General features: G+C 48.5%; 1 protein-coding gene across 5 annotated transcripts in view; it reads right to left on the bottom strand.

Moving 5' to 3' along the window:
- CORO1C (coronin 1C) overlaps positions 1 to 19,083 on the bottom strand; it is a 53,991-nt gene that overhangs the window by 12,986 nt on the left and 21,922 nt on the right. For all 5 annotated transcript variants that reach the window (XM_014287245.3, XM_055708654.1, XM_055708660.1 and 2 more), the window contains 2 exons: positions 14,655 to 14,854; positions 2,293 to 2,415 (listed from right to left, as the gene is read on the bottom strand). In XM_014287245.3, coding sequence (XP_014142720.1) covers positions 2,293 to 2,415; positions 14,655 to 14,849 — 318 coding nt within the window. In that variant the 5' untranslated portion in view covers positions 14,850 to 14,854. The remainder of the gene's footprint in view (positions 1 to 2,292; positions 2,416 to 14,654; positions 14,855 to 19,083) is intronic.

Here is a 19,083-nt window from a genome sequence, read left to right as displayed (position 1 = left end):
AAAGAAAACAGGATGCTAAATGACTCGTGCCAGGACAGAAAAGCAATTAAAAATGGGAAGGCTCATTAGCGAATTCTAGTTTGTTTCCAAACAGTCCAGGCCAGGGGCGTTCTTTTCATACTCTAGCTCTGTCCAGCCCAGTTAACAACTGTCCCAAATGATTTGGGATACATCATTTTAGTTGGGCGTATAGTGATAGGACAAGGGGTAATGGTTTTAAACTAAAAGAGGGCAGATTAGTTTAGATTAGATCTAGATTAGGAAGAAATTCTTTACTGTGAGGGTGGTGGGACACTGGCACAGGCTGCCCAGCGCAGCTGTGGGTGCCCCATCCCTGGAGGTGCTCAAGGCCGGGCTGGATGGGGCTGGGAGCAACCTGGGCTGGTGGAAGGTGTCCCTGCCCGTGGCAGGGGGGTGGAACTAGGTGGTCTTTAAGGCCCCTTCCAACCCAAACCATTCTAGGAATCTATGATTTCCCACCAGAAGTTACGCGATACTTAACAGGAGACTGAACTTAAGTCTTCAGTCCCCTTTGCTTTCTCCATCGCTGCTGTGGCACTCAGCTTCACTGCATTTTAAACCTCCAGCTAACATGCACCTCACAACTTCCAGCTCACGAGTTGCATATGCTTGTTCCTTCAAGCACCGCAAGGACTCAGGTTACTTCACCTTCCCAGTTGCTTGCTCCCTTCCACTCAAGACGCAGTCACACCAAGAAGTACCCTACACCAAAGACAGGTGTGCAAGCCAGCAGCCAGCTACCCCGTGGTGTCTGTCCACACGCGTGTTGCCTCCAGGGTTGGAGGGGAAGCTCACCCCCCACTTCAGTGCGTGCAGATAACCCACCGTGAACCCATGCCCCACAGAACTTGTTGGCACGGTTGTAGGTGTAGATTCCTGCAGTTTGTGTCTACATCAGGAGCATTTGGACCACTCTTAACTGAACACTGTTGGTTTTTCTACATAATTCAATCCCTCTGGAGCCTCACAACATACTTCTCATTGCATTCGGATGAGAGACTGATTTTGCCTCCAAAAAGGCAGCCATGGACCTTAGCTTCCCCTGCTTCTGTTGATGCTCATGTTTCACAAGCTGTTCCTTCCGACTTGCAGCCCTTCTGGATCCTGGTTTCTGGAGGAACGCTCCTGCATCCTTCAAAGCTTAGTTCTAGTCCAGTAGTGAACGTTACAAACACCAAAGCTTGTTGTTTCGTTTAATATTAAATATAGTACATTTTGTTAACATGCTTCAGCTTCCAAGACTGAGAGATTGCAGGCAAGAGCTGTCCCAGGATAAGCCTCTTGGGATGAATCCCCTCCCAAACATTTTAACGATGAACAGAAGCAAAGGAATTTATCTGACATGATCTATAATAAGATTTCAATATAACATTCAGCCTACAGCATTTCTAAATATGGCCAAAGATCACTGAAGTTATTTGGCATTATTTCATCTTACAAGGATTTTCTTTCACTTATTCTGCTGTGTTTGCATACACGAGATTCCACATCCATCACTGAGCAAGGTCGTCTATTGTTCAGTGGGCTCCGACCGAGGTAAAATACATCTCAGCACCAAGGATGTCAGGTGCAGAATTGGGATTACTATTTATTTATTAAAAAAAGCCCTTTCAACATCTACTCACAACCTGTAGATATAGGAAAAACATAAAGTGCCACCCTGAAATCAAGGGCTGAAGCAATTCTGAAAGCTGATGGGCTTGTTACCTTCCAATCCCCACCTCTTCGCAACACACCCCACTGCATCCATTAGGATATTTGAGGTAAGGAGCCACCTATGTCTTCTGCAAAGCATGACAAATCAAAACACCTCACCCCTGACTGGCACTCTTCCTTCTCTTTCCTCTTCCCAAACATCAGACAAATCCCCAGGGGAAGAAAAAAAATGGAAGAGCGACTGAAGCCAAAGCCAGGAAGACACGAGCCAAGGCTGTTACAAGAAGTGTCATCTCAGTGCTGAAGAGATTCTTCCCAGAAGTCTGAGGCTGCACCTTCTCAACCAGTAATGCGAGAAGAAAGTGCCAGTTGTGAGAGTCCAAATCCCACTGTTAGGGCAGATTATAAAGCTCGCTCTGCTACTTCATGCTCTAATTTTTCACTAGGTCCTGCAGCCAAGATAGCATCATTTCTCACGGCGAGATCAAACGTGCAGAATGCCCACGACCACTCTCGCATCGGCAGAACAGGAGGCGTCTTCAGAAATACAAGTGTCACCTGCAGCAGCCTTTTTAGCAAACCCCACCCTGCAAGACTAATTAAACACACTCTTACCATGACGGTGCAGTCCTCAGAGCCGCTAGCGATGACCTGGTCATTATGAGGACACCAGTCTATGTCCAGCACTGGTCCCGTGTGGCCACACACTGTTGGGTAGGACTTGTCAATTCTGCCTGTCTGCGGGAGGGAAACAAGAAGGAGAGCTGTAATACACAGACAGCACAGAGCAGAGGAGATCCTAATTCTCCATTAACTCTTTCAGTATTCACAATGTCATGAAATTTGAATCGTCTCATGTATCTGTGGAGGAGACAAACCAGCAACTCTCTTTCTGCAGCATCAACTAGCTGGAAACTCCCGATGCTACAAGGAAAGGGTTCAGAGGTTCAGCGCAGGAGGGCTTTGCCACCCCTTGGATGCAGCAATGCTTTGCTGCCCATATCTCAGCATTTTCTCCGATGCTGTCCCTTTGTCTGTCCCAACGTTTCAGGAAGAGGGCTCTGCCCGACCACTGAAGCTCTGGTTTTGTCTGTGCTTTGCAACAGTGGGCAGCAACAGCTAAAGATAACCAAGCTAAAATTTTAATTGAAGGGTTTTGCTGGTCATTGAATGTACCAAGTCTGCTTGTTTTCATCATAGAAGTATTTTGCTTAGATGGAAAGTTTTTAGGACACAATTGTGCAGAGTAAAATACTGTTTTCAGGAATAAATACTGCCAGGACAGACTGCCACAGCCACCCACCCCACTCCCTGCCTCCCCCTCCATGGCCAGAGGACCAAGGCCACCAGCAAGCTGCCAAAGTCAAGCTCACCACACAGGTAAAGTTTCCAAGAAAACAAGCTAATGAGATGTTCCCGTTTGAATGGAGACCAATCTAGTGATGCCAACCCAGTCGTTGCAAAGGCACCAGCTCTGCCAACTGGGTGTACGTTTTGCTGATGGAGCCCCTCAATATCCTGAAGCAACCAACCCCCCCCCGAACTGCTGATGCACCTAATACCCCTGCTTCCTCTGGGTGAAAGGGAAGAAAAGTCACTCTGGGTAATCATGGTTCTCTCTCAGTCAAGTCTCACACGGATGGAAAGCAATATTTAAAATACTGAAGACACACGGTGGTAGCAGCAGGGTGAGCAGGAGACTCCTGCACTTCCAGGGCCAGAATCTGGGTCCCGCTCCAAGGGGTTTTGTTTCCAGGGAATGCCGCAATGGCCTTTTCATGAGCAACGGGAGAAGAGACACAGGAGGGAAAGGTCTTGGGACAGAGGTCGTCTTCTTTCATGTTTAAACATGCAGAAGAAATGGATGGCATTTCACTTCTGCCATTCGGTGGTAACGTTCCCCATCCTCAGAGGTTACATCCCTTAATATATGCCTCCTACCCATCTCCATGCGGAAGGCTGTTTCCATTCAATGCTGTCTTATGCACAAAAGGATCAGAATAATGCTGGATACTGGCTTTTGAAGACTACTGACCTGGAGACCTCTACTAGCATCAAAACTAAGATATAGATCCAAACAGACGAAGTTACAGAACCAAAACAACCCCTGTTTCCTAAATGGCCAAACTGAGGTTTCAAAAAAAAGACTGTCACGATCATTCAAATGCTTTTGAAATGATTAAAAATGAAAAGCTTTGTAGATGAAAAGCCATAAACCAGATATTCAAAAAATTAAAGTGTGTAATCCCTCATGGATGTTATAATGTGAAATAGGATTAAAAAAATTAATACACCCGACTGACATGTATAGCCTATCCATTTTAATTCATCTAATTAAAAAAGGACCGTGCAGAGCACATGTGTACGAATGTACTTCCGAAGTCACATTACAGGCCAAACACAAATATAGATCTAAACCAAAAGAAAAAAATAACGACTAATACTACGAGACATCAGTAACTACCTGTTCTTACTCCTAAGCAGGGCTCTGAGTAATCTTCTAAGAGGAGCCTATGGTAATTATTTGCAGGCTGCACGAGTGCTTGTCAGCTTAGCTTAGGGTTTTTACAGTAATTTATTACTGCAGGGAGAAAAAAAAAAAAAGATCAATTTGAGCAAATTAAACCACAAACTTCACCTTTCAGTTTTGATCACGATGAACCTGAACAGCACAAGCAGCAGCAAGCCAACTGCTTGTGACAGCCAGCTGACCGCAGGGACCAGGCAAGCCCACTGCCTGCTTTTGATCACCTAAAAAGGAGCTCATTTTTTAAACCAGCTATCTTGTACTTCCATTAGCTCACTAAACAGCAGCCCTCCGAGGGTGTTTTCATGAGGAAAAGGAGATGATGGAGGCTCTGTGTGAGCCCACGGCAAGAGGGAGCTACCAATGCCCCAAAAGCAGAAGGGACCAGTGCAGCCACAGGCTTCCAGCTCCCATGCAGGAGCAAGTCCCTTTCCCTCGGCAGGCGAAGCAGCAAGCTGGAGTAAAGCTCAGTCTTGTCACCAAGCTGGAATAACAGTGAGTCTTGTCCTCAAGCTAGGAACTTTGAGATGGATGCACAGGCGCAGCTGTTTTGGACCAGGATGGCATGTATTTCTCAGCCCAGAGCCACGCGGATCGTGAAGAAATAGATGCACAAAGGGGAAGTTAAACTAAACCGAGCAGAAATATCTTTGCCTTGTGTTATAGGTGAAAAGATGCTTATCTGCATCATCTGTCAAATGCACCCTTTTCCTGCCGGGGTGTGGATAGCAACATACGCAAACCAAACAAGGGAACAGGCAGAGTAAGGATGGGGAAAATGAGCTGTTGTTCAGAAGCAGTGTGGGAGATACAGCAACAAGCACGTCTATTCCCAAAAACTCACAAAACCAAGCAAAGAGAGTGCAAAGAAGAAGGAGCTGTCACGCTGCCTGCAGACAGAGGAAGGCAATGCCAGGGCGATGCACACCCCAGGGGCATCAGCTTCTACGCTTGGACATGGCACTGTGGCATGAAAGGACAAGACCTAACTGCTCATCAGGATCCACAGAGAAGAGCATCAGAACAGCAAAATCAGAATAAATAAGGATGCAAATGGACAGAAATTACTTGTGTTCTTACTGGCCGAAAGGCTGCCACGCTGCGCAAAGCCGCAGTTCAGCTAGCAGAAGTCCAACAGCTTTCAGAGAAGCTACCGACTTGTGGTCAGAGACAAAAAAAATCTTTGCAGGGCAGAGGAAACTATGGTGCTTTCCTGAACGCATAACAAAGAGCAAGAGCTTCCCCCAGCAAGGCTTCTAAATGCACTGCATCTGCTCCACTTCAAAAAAACACCACCACTTTTATTAGAAAGCCTGACCCTTCAAAGGGTATTGGGGGGGGGGGGGGCTGTCAAAGGACAACCCCCCATGTCACCACCCCAGAGCCTGACCCAGCACACCTTCCCCTCAGCATGGTGAGAAATGAGCAGGCTTTAACTCCCAAGTGTTACTTTACCACCTCTCTAAGCCAGTTTTGTAAATAACATCCACACAGGCTACACCGTAGGCTCCCTCCTCCCAGCAGCATTCGCCTCTCCGGAGCAGGAGACCCCAATTCCCGGCATTGCACTGGATTAGCTGTGCACAGAACTTTGAAAACAATACCTGGGGGGCTTTGCCAAAAGGGAAAAACCAGGAAGCCTGCAGTAGGTTATTAAAAAAAACCCAAACACCAGCCTGTAAAATTAAACAAAATTCAACGTTTCTAAATACAACTCCTTTTAAAAGAGACGCCTCCGCCACAAGAACACCACGAGGTTTGCAACTTTGCTGCCAAATGGGTGCACTTTCACACTACTGTAATACTCTCAGGTTTGGGGATTTATTTATTTATTTTTAAAATGTAATCTTTTAATTAGTAAGGGATTTAAAATAAATCTCAAGTGTTGATACATGGCTTAAAATTAACTCAGTACAACTTCAAGAAATTAAATCCTTCTCATAATCCATTATGACTCTGAGCGACACATCACAGTAACAACTTGTGAAACTCAGAGAGTTGTATTTTATGAGAAGTGAGCCAAAAAAGTGAATTTGAGGATTACTGTTAACATGGTGGATGGCACTGACTAGAAGCACACTCAGTATTCAGGTCCTTCAACAGGTGGTAAGCTGCCCTTACCAAATGAATTCATTTAGGGCTTTCATGTATCCCAGATCAGAACTAAAAAAAAAAAAGATATATGAGATGAAGAAAAATTGTTATTAAATCCAGAAGAGACAGGTAAGTGGCACAGGAAAACTGTTCCTAAAAGTGGTAGGTTTATGAATTAATCTCACCGTTTTACAACCGCTTCTCTGCCAGAAAAGGGCAATTGGTTGCACAAAACAGCTCATGGATTATGGTAAAAATATCATGGAGAACAGCTGCTTCCCCCGACCCATGGTTGCACTCATTAAAATCACCATTTAAAATAGGGAAGTGGCATCAAGTTGCACAAGCAAAAGCAATTCCTCCACCCTCACTTCACAGAAGTTTGGGGAAGGAAATCAGGTCACAACTGCAAAGTTTGAAATGCAAACCTACTAGTGCCTTTTCTCTGTTAGAGAAAATATTCCTTTTTTTCTGAGCGAAATTGTGTGTTTTCCTTACAACACCAAGTGACACCAAGTCCCGTTGAGTGAGGTTTAATGTGCTCTGGCCACCCAACCTCCATCTCTGGTTGCAGCAGCTGGTCACGCAGGAAGCAGCGGGGAGAAAATACTGCAGGAGGATGTAAGGAAAGTGCATTGCTCTCTCGTGACCATGACAAATAGACGTTAGTCACCCAGCAAACCAATCAAGGCATCCATAACTAATTTGGAAAATTATGAGAAGTGTTACTCCCAAAAGTTCTACTGTAACATCATGCAATGGGACACTTTAAGGCGTTCATAACTTCATATTGCTTCCAAACCAGACCCCTGTCAACATCACTTGCTCCCTTCCAGGAATTCCTCAGCAGTGCTCCCGTTCTGGTTTTGTCACCTTGACAGCTGCAGGGCTGTGACATTACAGGCTGCTACAGAACAGAGACAAAGGTCCTTGTTTGGAGAGTCCAGACCTAAATGGATGCACAAAGAGGAGGGAAGAAAAGGAAGAAAACCCGTGGGGACAGACAGGGATCCTGCACAAAGCCAGCCCTGCCCCAGCAGCGAGAGCAGGGCTTTAAAAACCCCTGCACTGAGCAGCCCCAGCAGCTTTGGCATCACCGCTCCAAGCGCCGCCAGGAGGGTTTTGGGCTCGTGGGCAGGAGGAGCAGGCAGCAGTGACGACGTTCATGTCACACCGCTGGGACAGGACCGGCAGCAGCCGGGGACTTTGTGGTTTGGGTGGTTGCAGCTGACTGGAGAATGGAGAGGTAAGAGCTGGTTGCAACTGCAAGATGCTCTGTGTGTTTGCCTGCAGAATCCTTCACAGAGTTTGTTGCAGCAATCAGCTACTTGCACATTGGCTTTAAAAAAAGGAAGGAAAACCCCCCCCCCAACACAAGCCGCCCCCCCAAAACCAACCCAGACTGCTGACTCCTGTCACTCAGAGCTGGGTATACAGCACAACTCCAGCACTTCAGCTAATGTCTGGCTCAGTTTCTAGAGGAAAGCTCTAAAATGAATTAACTTTAAAATGAAATTTCAGCCTCAGCTAACTTTTAGCTGTAAAAGGCCTTCAGGCAGAAGATAGAGATTCAAAACAGAGAGACCTGTTGTCCAGAAATTACAATTACCAAGATATAAAGTCGCTCTTTTGTTCTGTCCATAAAGTACGATTTCAAAAGCAGCTAATTCCCCTGTTAGCAAAACAGGCATACTACCTTTCCCACTGAAGGAGAACTAATTGGTATCCTAAAAAGTCCTGGATTCTGCGATGAAGCAGTAAAACCCGCTGCAGTTGCGGGGGCGGTGGAAGATGAGCACCCACCCAGAGAGGGGAGAGGTGCTGAGCGGGGAGGGGGCACCCAGACAGGACCCACGGGGAACAGTCGTCTCACATCATCCAAACACGCTCATCCCCCTAAGCTGGGAACAGACGAGCCGGGACTCCAGCACCAGCCATGACGAAACAAACTGGGACCAGTAAAAACACAGACAGGAAAGGAGGAGACAGAAGAAAGTCTGAACAGATCCCAGGAAAGAAGCTACTTTATCCAACCATTTCTGTTGAACTCATTTTGTCCCTGGACTTGCAAGATTTCAGTTTAGCTGAAGTTTTAACAGCTAACCCAGCACTTTACCCTCCCTTTCAGGCCCCCCTACACCCTGCTCTTGTACGTATGGCTGGCATATATCCACCTGCACCCTACAGCAACCAGGAACTTTATGCCACGAACGACTCAGAAATTCAAGCTGCTGGTGGCGCAACGTTATCTTTCATCTGATGATAGGATGAATACGCAACTTACTCCACTCCTCACACTCTGCTTTAACCTCTGCTTAGGCAGGCAGATGTGGATTACACCGGGTGCTCCCCCAGTGCAACCACCTCTCCTTCGTACTGCTTGCAGGCAAAACTATCAAGCTCCTCTTCCACTTTCATTATTGGACAAGGTCTTAAAATTGCAGCAACGTTTGTACAAACCATCGGTTGACTGTAAGACAGGGGACAGTATTTGCTGCTTGCTCACCTGCAGAAATGAGAATTATCAGCCACACTCCTGCCCTCTCTTCCCTAACACACTAGAACCCGATGATCCATTGGAATCAAGCTGACAGCGATAAATATAAACTTTTTTGGTTTAAATCAGCTTTAAAGAAAAACCCAAGGTGAAATAAAAGAAACAAACCCAAATTAGTGCCCCACTTGGGAAGGTGCATTATAACTCAAGCCCATGTCCCTCCTGAGCGGCACAGACAGCCCACTTGGGCTAGTGAAGCACCCATGGGAGGTGGTCACAAGCTGATGGGCGCCAAGAGAGAAAAGAAGTGCAAAGGACCTGGGCAACATTTGCTCTATGCAGAGCAGATGTAGGCAAAATCTACAAGAAACCAGGTTTTAGCAGTTCCACTGCTCACAAGATGACTTTGGTCTTTAAAACCCACCAGTGTGTTCCTTTTTTATGCAGTTGTTGCAGTGTTGTCTTGATTTTTCACCTCCTCCACCCAACATTCAAAACTTGAGCTGGCATGAAAATCTGACCAAAATTTAGGGAGAAAAGTCCCTTCGTAGTCTCTAACCTTGCAACTTTCTCACAGGGACACTGCTATGAAAAAGACCTACAGCACTAGGGCTGACAAGGGCTCTTCAGGAGCCAAACTCAAGACAACAGTAACTCATTTTAATTCACATCCTTCCATCCACGCTCCACCAAAAATTGCTGGAAGGGCTCAACAAACCCACTGCAGCAGTACCTCCTGATTTTATTTTACACCCAGTTCAGAAAAAGATTGTAATTTTTTTTCCTTCAGTCCTTCCTGGAGGAAGGAGAATTTGGAACAGCTGATTAACAACGTACATATGCCATGGTTGAACAGTAAGGCATGTCACTTGCAGAACAACATATTCCTTCAAGAAGATCATTCCTGAGGTGTGCACTCACCCACCCACATGCTAATTGCCTCTCACAGCACCCATCTGATCCCAGCTTCTGGAGGAATGCTGCCTATGTAAAGGGAGTGGAAGAAGAAGTCAGGCATACAAATGGAAAAATCGAATAAAAGGTGTATCCAAAGGGGACTGAAGAAGCCTCTTCTAAAAGCCTTATGCAACGTGACGTTCAGCTGAAGGCATCTTTCTATGAACTGAAACATAAAGGACCCCTTTGCAGCAGATTTTTTTTCTTTGCAGATAAAAACTGCACAGATTTTTCAAGGAAAGGAAAAATAATTGTATGCAGTTCTGCTGTAATGTAGACCCAGCACCAGAACCACGGACTAAATGCAGGTATTTGCAAGTCGCTTCCCCCAGCACGTCAAGAAACCCACAAAATTCTAATCATGGCTGTAAAAGCGGGATCACCCATCGAGCTGGGTGAGTGTATTGCCCACAACCCCTCTCCTTTGACATCGGAGGCAGGGAGGTCTCTGCCCTGCCGTTTCCAAAGTCATCTGAGGGATGCGAGCACACCACACAGCAAGGGGCACGGCTCTTCCCAACAGCATCCCATGGGATAACCGGCAGTCCTGAGTTCGTGCTGCCAGGAAGGACACGCAGCAGTGAAGATGACAAGCCCACCACCTGAAAGGCTGAGGACGGGAGGGCTGGAGGGACAAGGCAGAACAATGGACTCTTGGTCCTTGCACAGCACTGAGCCACCCAGGTGGCTGCACCATCCATCCCGCTCCTACGGGAAATCTCCAGGGGATGTGAGCAGGAAAACTGCTTCTTCCCTCACCCCCCTCTTCCTCAGCTCCCTCCCAGCAGCCCTACCTACCATGCTGGAGGCGATGTCCAGCTCATCTCGCAGCACAGCCAGCATAGGCTGGGGCACCCAGCGCTTGGTCGAAGGGGTTTATCCCAGGGCTGCCCTCCCAGTGCACCCGCTGTGTTGCCTGGGATAAGGCTCAAAGAAAATCAGCTCTAAAACCCTGCAGGCTTCCAGTCTAACAGTGATACTCTATGCTAACATTCTGCTCAGTGTTAGCCCAGAATAAGCAGGCAAGTTTGTTCAGTGGTTTTTTTCCCTAGTTAATGCTGATTAGCTGGACTCGTATCATCTAGGCACCATTAATTGATATAAATGACCACTTTTGAAAAATATGTGGTCCATTCCAACAGAGGCCATCTCTCTCCAGACTAACCAACCTGTGGGAATTGCGATTTTCAGCAACTCAGACAGTGGCCGTGGCTCTTGCTGGAGCATGGGAATGGCGAGTTCCTGGCAAAGGCCCTGCACATGTGCATGCAAGGAAACGGGAAGTTCAGACAAAGCGTTTCCACAGCCAGCAAGCCTGGCTCAGCTGCACCAGCCCCGGCTGTGGCTCCCCACCGGCTCTGCGGGGAGCCCCAGGGGTGGGAGCAGTGAGGGAGGGAGAGAGGGAAGGAGGATGGAGGATGGAGCGTGGAGGGAGGGAGGGAGAGAGGGATGGAGCGTGGAGGGAGGGAGAGAGGGATGGAGCGTGGAGGGAGGGAGAGAGGGATGGAGCGTGGAGAGAGGGATGGAGCGTGGAGAGAGGGATGGAGCGTGGAGAGAGGGATGGAGCGTGGAGAGAGGGATGGAGCGTGGAGAGAGGGATGGAGCGTGGAGAGAGGGATGGAGCGTGGAGAGAGGGATGGAGCGTGGAGAGAGGGATGGAGCGTGGAGAGAGGGATGGAGCGTGGAGAGAGGGATGGAGCGTGGAGAGAGGGATGGAGCGTGGAGAGAGGGATGGAGCGTGGAGAGAGGGATGGAGCGTGGAGAGAGGGATGGAGCGTGGAGAGAGGGATGGAGCGTGGAGAGAGGGAGAGGGATGGAGCGTGGAGAGAGGGAGAGAGGGATGGAGCGTGGAGAGAGGGAGAGAGGGATGGAGCGTGGAGAGAGGGAGAGAGGGATGGAGCGTGGAGAGAGGGAGAGAGGGATGGAGCGTGGAGAGAGGGAGAGAGGGATGGAGCGTGGAGAGAGGGAGAGAGGGATGGAGCGTGGAGAGAGGGAGAGAGGGATGGAGCGTGGAGAGAGGGAGAGAGGGATGGAGCGTGGAGGGAGGGAAGGGGGATGGAGCGTGGAGGGAGGGAGAGAGGGAAGAGGGGTGGAGCACGAAGGGAGGGAATGAAAGAAGGAATATGGCAGAGGGAGAGGGAAGGAGGATGGGCAGAGGGAGAGAGGGAGGACTTAGGGAAGGGGAATAGAGCATGGAGGGAGAGAAGGAGGGAAGGAGGATGGCGCATGGAGGGAAGGGAGGATGGAGCACGAAGGGACTGAGGATGGAACGAAGGCTGGGACGGCGGATGGCGCCCCCTGGGTCCCCGCACACCGGCACCGGAGCCCCGGCGGCGCGGCTGGGCCCGGCAGCGCAGGGGTTAACGGCCGCGCACTTGCCGCGCCGCGCCCCCGCCCCCGCCAATCAGCGCGGCGGCGGCCGGCGGCCCCGAGCGCTGCCATGACCATATAAGGCAAAAAGCCGCGGCCGCCGCAGTGCTGCTGCGGCGGGCGCGGGGGCGCGCGCGCGGCGCGGCGGGGCGGGCGGGGCGGCGCGGCGCGGTGCGGAGCAGCCCGGCCCCTCCGGCCCCCACATGGGCGCTCGCTGCGGGGTCCCGGGGCGCCCCCCAGCCCGCCGAGGGAGCCGGCGGCCAAGAGGCAGCGCCGCAACAACAAAACCACGGCGCTACCGGCACTGGGCGAGGCAAATGACGGTTCAAATGCGCTAAACCGGGGGCTGGCGGCGGCCCCGCGGGGCGCAGGCTCGGCTCAGCACCGGCAGGAGGGCACGGCCACACGGCACATGCAGCAAGTGGGGTTTTACGGCTCGATCTTACAAACCCGTGCTTTAATGTCAGCCCGTTCCCCAGCCCAAGTACACCAGCGAGCATCTTGCTGTGGGAACTCGGTGCCTACCCCTGCCAAACGGCCGTCAACAGAAATCCAAAATGTTCGGGTGCTGAAGGAGCCAAAGGAACAATTTCATCAGCCGAGGCTATAAAAATAAATGAGGAACCTAGAAACTGGTTACAGCAAAGCCAGCAACGTGTTGCATTGCAAAAGAACGTGTGGGGCTGGAGGGTTTAGGAACAGAGTTCCTCCAGCTTTGCATGAAACATTCATCTATGTGAGAATTAAATAGCTGGACAAGGCAGGAACATCGCTCAGGGCGCGAAGGCAATGCAAATACAGGGGAAAGCAGGAGGAACAGCTGAATAAACTTAAAACCCCCTCAAACATAAGATGGCACTTAAAATGCAAAAGGCCAGATCACTCGGAACGAGCAGGGATTTCTGCCAGGGACTGAGAAAACATTGGGAAGTAAGAGCGAAAAAGAAAAAAAAAAAAAAAAAGAGGGGTGCGTGTCCTTTGCCATTGGCATTTGATCATGCTGTGATGCAACACGAGTGCAACCGCGTGCTGTGTTGAGCAAGGTATTTCCCATTGAGATCTGTGTCACCGTGTGTGGCTTGGGCAAGAGCAGGATGCGTGGCCCGAAGACGAGCGCAAACCAGAATACTTGCAAAGAAGTGCTGTTAATAAGATGAGGAAAATAGAGAGCTATTTCAGTAGGCTAGGGGCTTGGCTGGCTTCACTTAGCACAACCGAGGCATAAGTGAGAACTCGCAGCCTCTGTTCCTGCAATGCACTCGAATGCGCTCGCCATGTGGGATGCTATATTCAATTCTGGTCACTAGTCCTATATATAAACGGGGCAGATCTGCAAATGGAGCTAGGAAAAGAAGGACAGGGCTGATGACAGACTGAGGACATCTTAAGTGTATAGTTAAGAGAGAAGCTTGAGGGTCACAAAGAAAATAACCTTACAGAAAAAGACTTCCGTCACCAGAATGTGCTGGTTAAGCAACAGAAAGGGAGAACACCCCTCTCCAACAAGGGCAGAAGAAAGATGCTCTGTCATTTTTTTCCATGCAGTATCAGGGGGCAACAGGAATTTATTTCAGTTCCTGCTCACTTCTGTGCTTTTATAACACAGGACTGTAAGAGACTGCCAGGAAGGCTTCTGTACCCATCTCTTCAGTCTCCCTCCAAGCCTTTGATCTGGCCATTCTCATGGCTGACGGACTGGAACCTAACTTTTCTGTGTGTTTTGCAAAGCACACCCCTGGGGCTCTACAAATAAATTCAAAGTGGAAGGGAAAGAAGTTGCATGTATGCATGGGCTCACTGGAAGATTATTTTTTGGAGCCTTAGCAAGCACTTTGCACAGCAGAGAACATAAGGGGCTTTTCCCTGCCCGAGGTCAGATGAAGCCCCTCTCCTCAGTATATCAGGTACTGGGAGATAAAAAGACCTGGCTGAAGTACGATAAAGCCTAGGCACAGCCTTCTGATTTGGGAGAGCTGCGATGGTACCTGGAGGAGCTGTTTTCTTACTGAGGTTATTCTGGTCTTACACTGTATAGAGAAAGAGTAACCAAAGGGGCTGGCAGCAGCCTGGACCAGCTGAGATGCCAAGGCCACATCACCTATGGAAATACCCTTCTTGGAACCTCTGCATCCATCTGATACAGGGCTGCAAGGAATAGTTTGGTTCAGGTGCGTTCCTGAATGAAGCGACACTTGCAGAGCTCAAAAAGCTGAATCCCCAACAGTGGAAAAAACCTGAGCCCTGCTATCATAAATAACGAGGCTTCATTAGGGGCGTGATTCCACACAGAAACTCCTGCCATAAGGAACTGGCTCAGATTAGTAAAACAAAATGCTTCTTTGCTGTGTTTAACGTCGAGGAAGCATCAGGCTGATTACAGAGACATTAAATGGGTTCTTACATGGCACTACTGAGCAACATTTGTCACAGCACTGCAGAGACTTCCCAGCCTTGACGTTATTCATAAACCAGTGCTGCCACAACAACAAAGCTGAGCGGGTAATAGCGAGAAACTTTCAAAAAAGCACTTACCTTGTGCAAAGGCAGCACCAGGAACGCTCCGCCACCGCTAGCATCTACAATTATTGCAACAAATCGGGGGTTTACTGCACAAAAGGAGCTATCCCAAGTAACACGGGAAACACGGATGTCGTCGTAACACTGATCGTTTTTCACCGCTTGGCCAAACACGTGCCGAAATTTGCTCTGTCGTACCACTCGCCTCATTGTGTCTGCAGGGAAGAGGAACGTCAAAAGAAGGAGATCAGTTACAGGTGCAGGGACCTCCTGCTCGCCCAGAAGATGCCTGCCAAGGACCTCCATGGGACCCTCTCATCTGCACCATCACCCCGCTGCCAGCAACACAGAAATACAGTTTCACTCACTAGTCCTGCACCTTGCTTTAGCCCTGCTAAGTTCTCAGCCAGTTTTGCCTTTTTTTTTTTTTTTTTTTTTAAAAAATAAAGTTCAAGGTTGTTTAGTACCAAACAACTGGACTGCACTTCCAAGGGTGTTTTACAGAAGGGATCTGCCAGTTAAGCATCAGTTTTCCCATTGTAAATGTATGCTCTTTTTGCAGTAAAGGAAGTTCCTAATCCTAAAAGCAGTTTTTAGACAAGTCTCCACATATTTTTGGGGATAAATCTGGTCTCAGATTGAACTTGTTTACTTTCAAGTCAGGCAGGGTCCAGAAGACGTAAATAAAAATGCAAGCTCTCAAAATCCGGTGTTGCTGTGAAGTGGTTCCACATGTTCGCTAGCTTCCATTTCTTTCTTCTAACTCCAAAATCTCACAAAAAAAATAATAAAATTAGTTTCCTAGGAAGAAAGGAGTAATGGAAACAAGCTAATGACTCAAATTAACTTAGTGTGTCTGTAGCACTTCTCTTGAGAAAAATAATTTTCAAGAAGGCTTAAGTTAGAATAGAGGGAAAGGGGCTGGCGTGGAAAATTCCGGCACCTGGAAGGCGACACGGGCACAACACTGCATGTGAACACCAAACCTGGAAGCGAGCAACTGCCTGGAGCCCGTGCATCTGGGAAGGGTTTTTCCCATCATAGATTTCTCTCCCTCAAGCAGCTCTTGCAGGAAGATGAAAAGCCTCCATATAGCATCCTGGTTTTACATATGAGAAAAATCTTTCTGCCCTGGTCTCTAGGGAAAGCAAAAAATTTTTTTTTTTTTTAAAAAAAGCAGAGTCCACCTCCTAGCTTGCCTCCCAGTAGGTCCCCAAGCACATGGAGAGGCTGGGAAAAACTGCTCAGCTGCATGGAGCTTCTTGCTCCAGACCCACCAGCCTGATGCTCTCAAGTGAGAGACTCCGAACGCGGCTCCGGCACGGCTCCCTCAGCACAGCCTGTCTGCAGCAAAAGTGATAAAGGGTTGTACGCCTGTCTCTGACTGCAAAGGCTGGGCATGAAAGCAGAGCAAAAAAGAGACTGTGGAATGATGGCTGTTTTGTAGTCTCGGCGGTTAAAAAAAAGATAAATTAACAGCAACAAAAAGCTGAATAACTAGAGGAAAGTACTCATCAGAGCTGGGAAAGCAGCAGTCACGCAGTATGTTTGTAGAGGAGAAAAATGTTACCATTAACATAACAGACAGCTATCCAGTGGAATACTCCAGTTTCCGCACAGATAAGAAAAAATAATCAGAGTATTTGTTTTCCACCGGCTCCCCCCCAACCACATCCAGCTGGAGCATTTGGGAATCGGCACTGGCCATCTCCAGCACAGCTCTGGCTCCGGTCTGGGCAGCTGCTGCCAGCACAAACTGGGACAAGCACCATCAGAGCCACCAGCGCAATGGAAGAGCAAAGCCCAGGCGAAGGGTCCCAGCCCGGGCAGCACGTTACCTGTTGGGGAAAAGCCAGCTCCTCTGCAGGCACAAATAATAAGTGCACTGATTACGGGGTCATTTGTGTGATGGGGACTGTCCCTGGGGTGGGGTGGAGGCCACGTAGCTTTTGGCCACTGATGACCTGGTGATGCAGGCACCAAGGGCTCTGCATTTATTTCCAGCCATTGTCGGTGGGTTTTACCTGCAGCGTTTCTCACTGTACCAGTTCTACACCAATGTCCTATTAAAGCTCCCCAATTAACTCAATCCTTTCAGAGATAAGCAAGTGCCACAAACAGCATTATATTAAGAAATCCTGCCGTTTAAGAAAAAACTGGTATAGATTTTAGATGCAAAATGTCAATGATTGGCGTGTTTATGACGTCCACATGAAAAAAGCTATATATAAATTATGAATGATTACTCCTATTATAGATGAACTTAGGCTTCCTCTGTACTTAATGCAATCGACTTGCATAATACACTTTCTGCCAACTATTTCACTTGCAGCACAAATAAAAAGCCTGTTCCACAGTGCACACACCCAGCGACACCCAAGTGCCATGGGATGTCATAAACCAGGAGCTGCTCCCTGGCTCCGGCCAGCAGGTAAGAGTACAAAATCCAGACACCAATTTCTTTTTATGCTCACGATGCACAGCAACACCCTCAGAGTTCATGTTCAGCTCTACAGCCAGATGGAAGAGCTGAAGCTGCAGGGCAGACAGTACCTTTCATGCAACGGGACCATGAAATATTAGGAGCAAACCATTTTTTGCACACAGAACTGATAATCACCTGGCAGTGGAGTGCATCCATTTTTTTGAGCGGGGGGGAAAAAAAATTTACAACTGCTCTGTTCGCAGTGTGATGCAGGTTTTTGTTTTGTTTTCAGGCAAAGGAAAAGATGAAGTTATCCAAAATGGATGGGAGAAACTCCGCCGAAGCAGATGGTATGTCATGTCTCGAGGTGGAGTGCTGCCAGCACAGGCGGCTCGGTAGGCTCCCCAGGGATGCTCGCACGGCCATCCCCGGCAGGGAAGGAGGGAGGGTGAGGCAGGGCATAGCTCCATCCCTGGGTGGATTCACAGCATGGCCCCCGCTGAGCCCCACTGAACCATGCACAAAGAAAAGGTGAATTTCTACTCGGAGATCCCCGAAAGACAAGCAGCATGCTGTACTATCAAGCTGCCCGAGGCCCAATTAAGATACATCATAAAAAAATGCAGTTCCACACCCAGTTACTAATTTATGGCGTAGACTCATTCAGAGACCTGTCAGATATTTTAATCCGGAGCGGGCTCCTCCCAGCCGTAAGCTGTCTGCCTGGACTTCTGCAGCCACGGCTTGGATCCTGCCAGGTCCTGCAGTGAGCACCCTGCCACAGCGGCATCACCCCCTTCATCCCTCCCTCGCCGGCACCCGAGGTGACACCAGGCCACCCTGAAGAAGCAGGGATGCTCTCGCAACGTGCTGCAACACCACAGGAAGCTTGCGGCCAGCTCAGCCCTCTCGAGAACACACCTTGCAGCAAAACCCTGCTCGCTCATCTGCCTGGGGTGCACGACTTGCCTAGGAGAAGGACTTTTCCAGTCCCCTGCTTTATGCACAGTCAATTTCCATGACTGTTCGCCCACTGGCAACGTTCCCATCCCACTGTGCATCAAGATTAAAATCTGATTGTTTAGAAAAAGGTAAAGCTATGCTGAGTTAACATGCAGCAAATTGCCTGGTGTCAATGTACCATATACCTGGGGTTTTTGCAATTTGTCTGCTTTAATGCTGGGAATGTGGATATGATAGTTAGGAAGGACTATTTGTATAGCTTGGATAATTACATCTTTTCTTCACTTGATCAATACCAGAACACCACACACAAAAAAAAGAGCTTATCTCAAATATCAGGTACTGGGAGGTCTGCCACCCCTTCCACTCTAATGGTAGAGAAACACCCTCAATCCTATGGTGAAATTCTACTACTTTATTTCCCTCATTTTTACTGTTTGATGGAAAGGCTAATTTTTTTTTCGGTTTTCCATAAACGACCTTTAAAAAAATGCAAAGAATCAGATGTATCCAAAAATACCCTGTTTTGCTCCAAATGGATTGGTTTGAACACACCTTTGCTGCCCTCTTCTCCACCTACAGCTCATCATCCTTAGCAGGAACTCTCTGATGAACACATGGTGAGCAGCCTCCAAGTCCTCATTTCCATAGCAAAGGGAGTGATTCTTGGCGTTGGATCACAGCCATTTTGATCTGGCTGCTCTCCAAAGAGAAGAGGGGAGGGGGTGGGGGTGGGGAAATGTGCAGGCTGTAGTTATAAAGAGCAACGATGGTGGATCTTTCAAGCACCCCACAGAAAGCGAGCAGGTGAAAAACAAAACAGCTTGAGCCTGAGCACCTAAAAAAAAATAAAAAAATAAAAAAGAAAAAGTCATCTTCTCCCTACTTCAGCCTCTTGTTCAGATGTGAAAAGCATGTAAGATCCTCATTTATTGTGCATCAAAAGGACTCCCTCCTCCAGCATCTGCAAGAAATCCACAGCTGAATTGGGTTGCCACAGGTTCTCTAAGCACAGGCAGCAGCTTCCAGCTTGGCCACTTGTAGGATGATCAGGTA

Source organism: Falco cherrug, chromosome 1 (assembly GCF_023634085.1).
Source record: "Falco cherrug isolate bFalChe1 chromosome 1, bFalChe1.pri, whole genome shotgun sequence".
Classification (NCBI taxonomy): domain Eukaryota; kingdom Metazoa; phylum Chordata; class Aves; order Falconiformes; family Falconidae; genus Falco; species Falco cherrug.
This window is presented reverse-complemented; position numbering and strand designations above follow the sequence as displayed.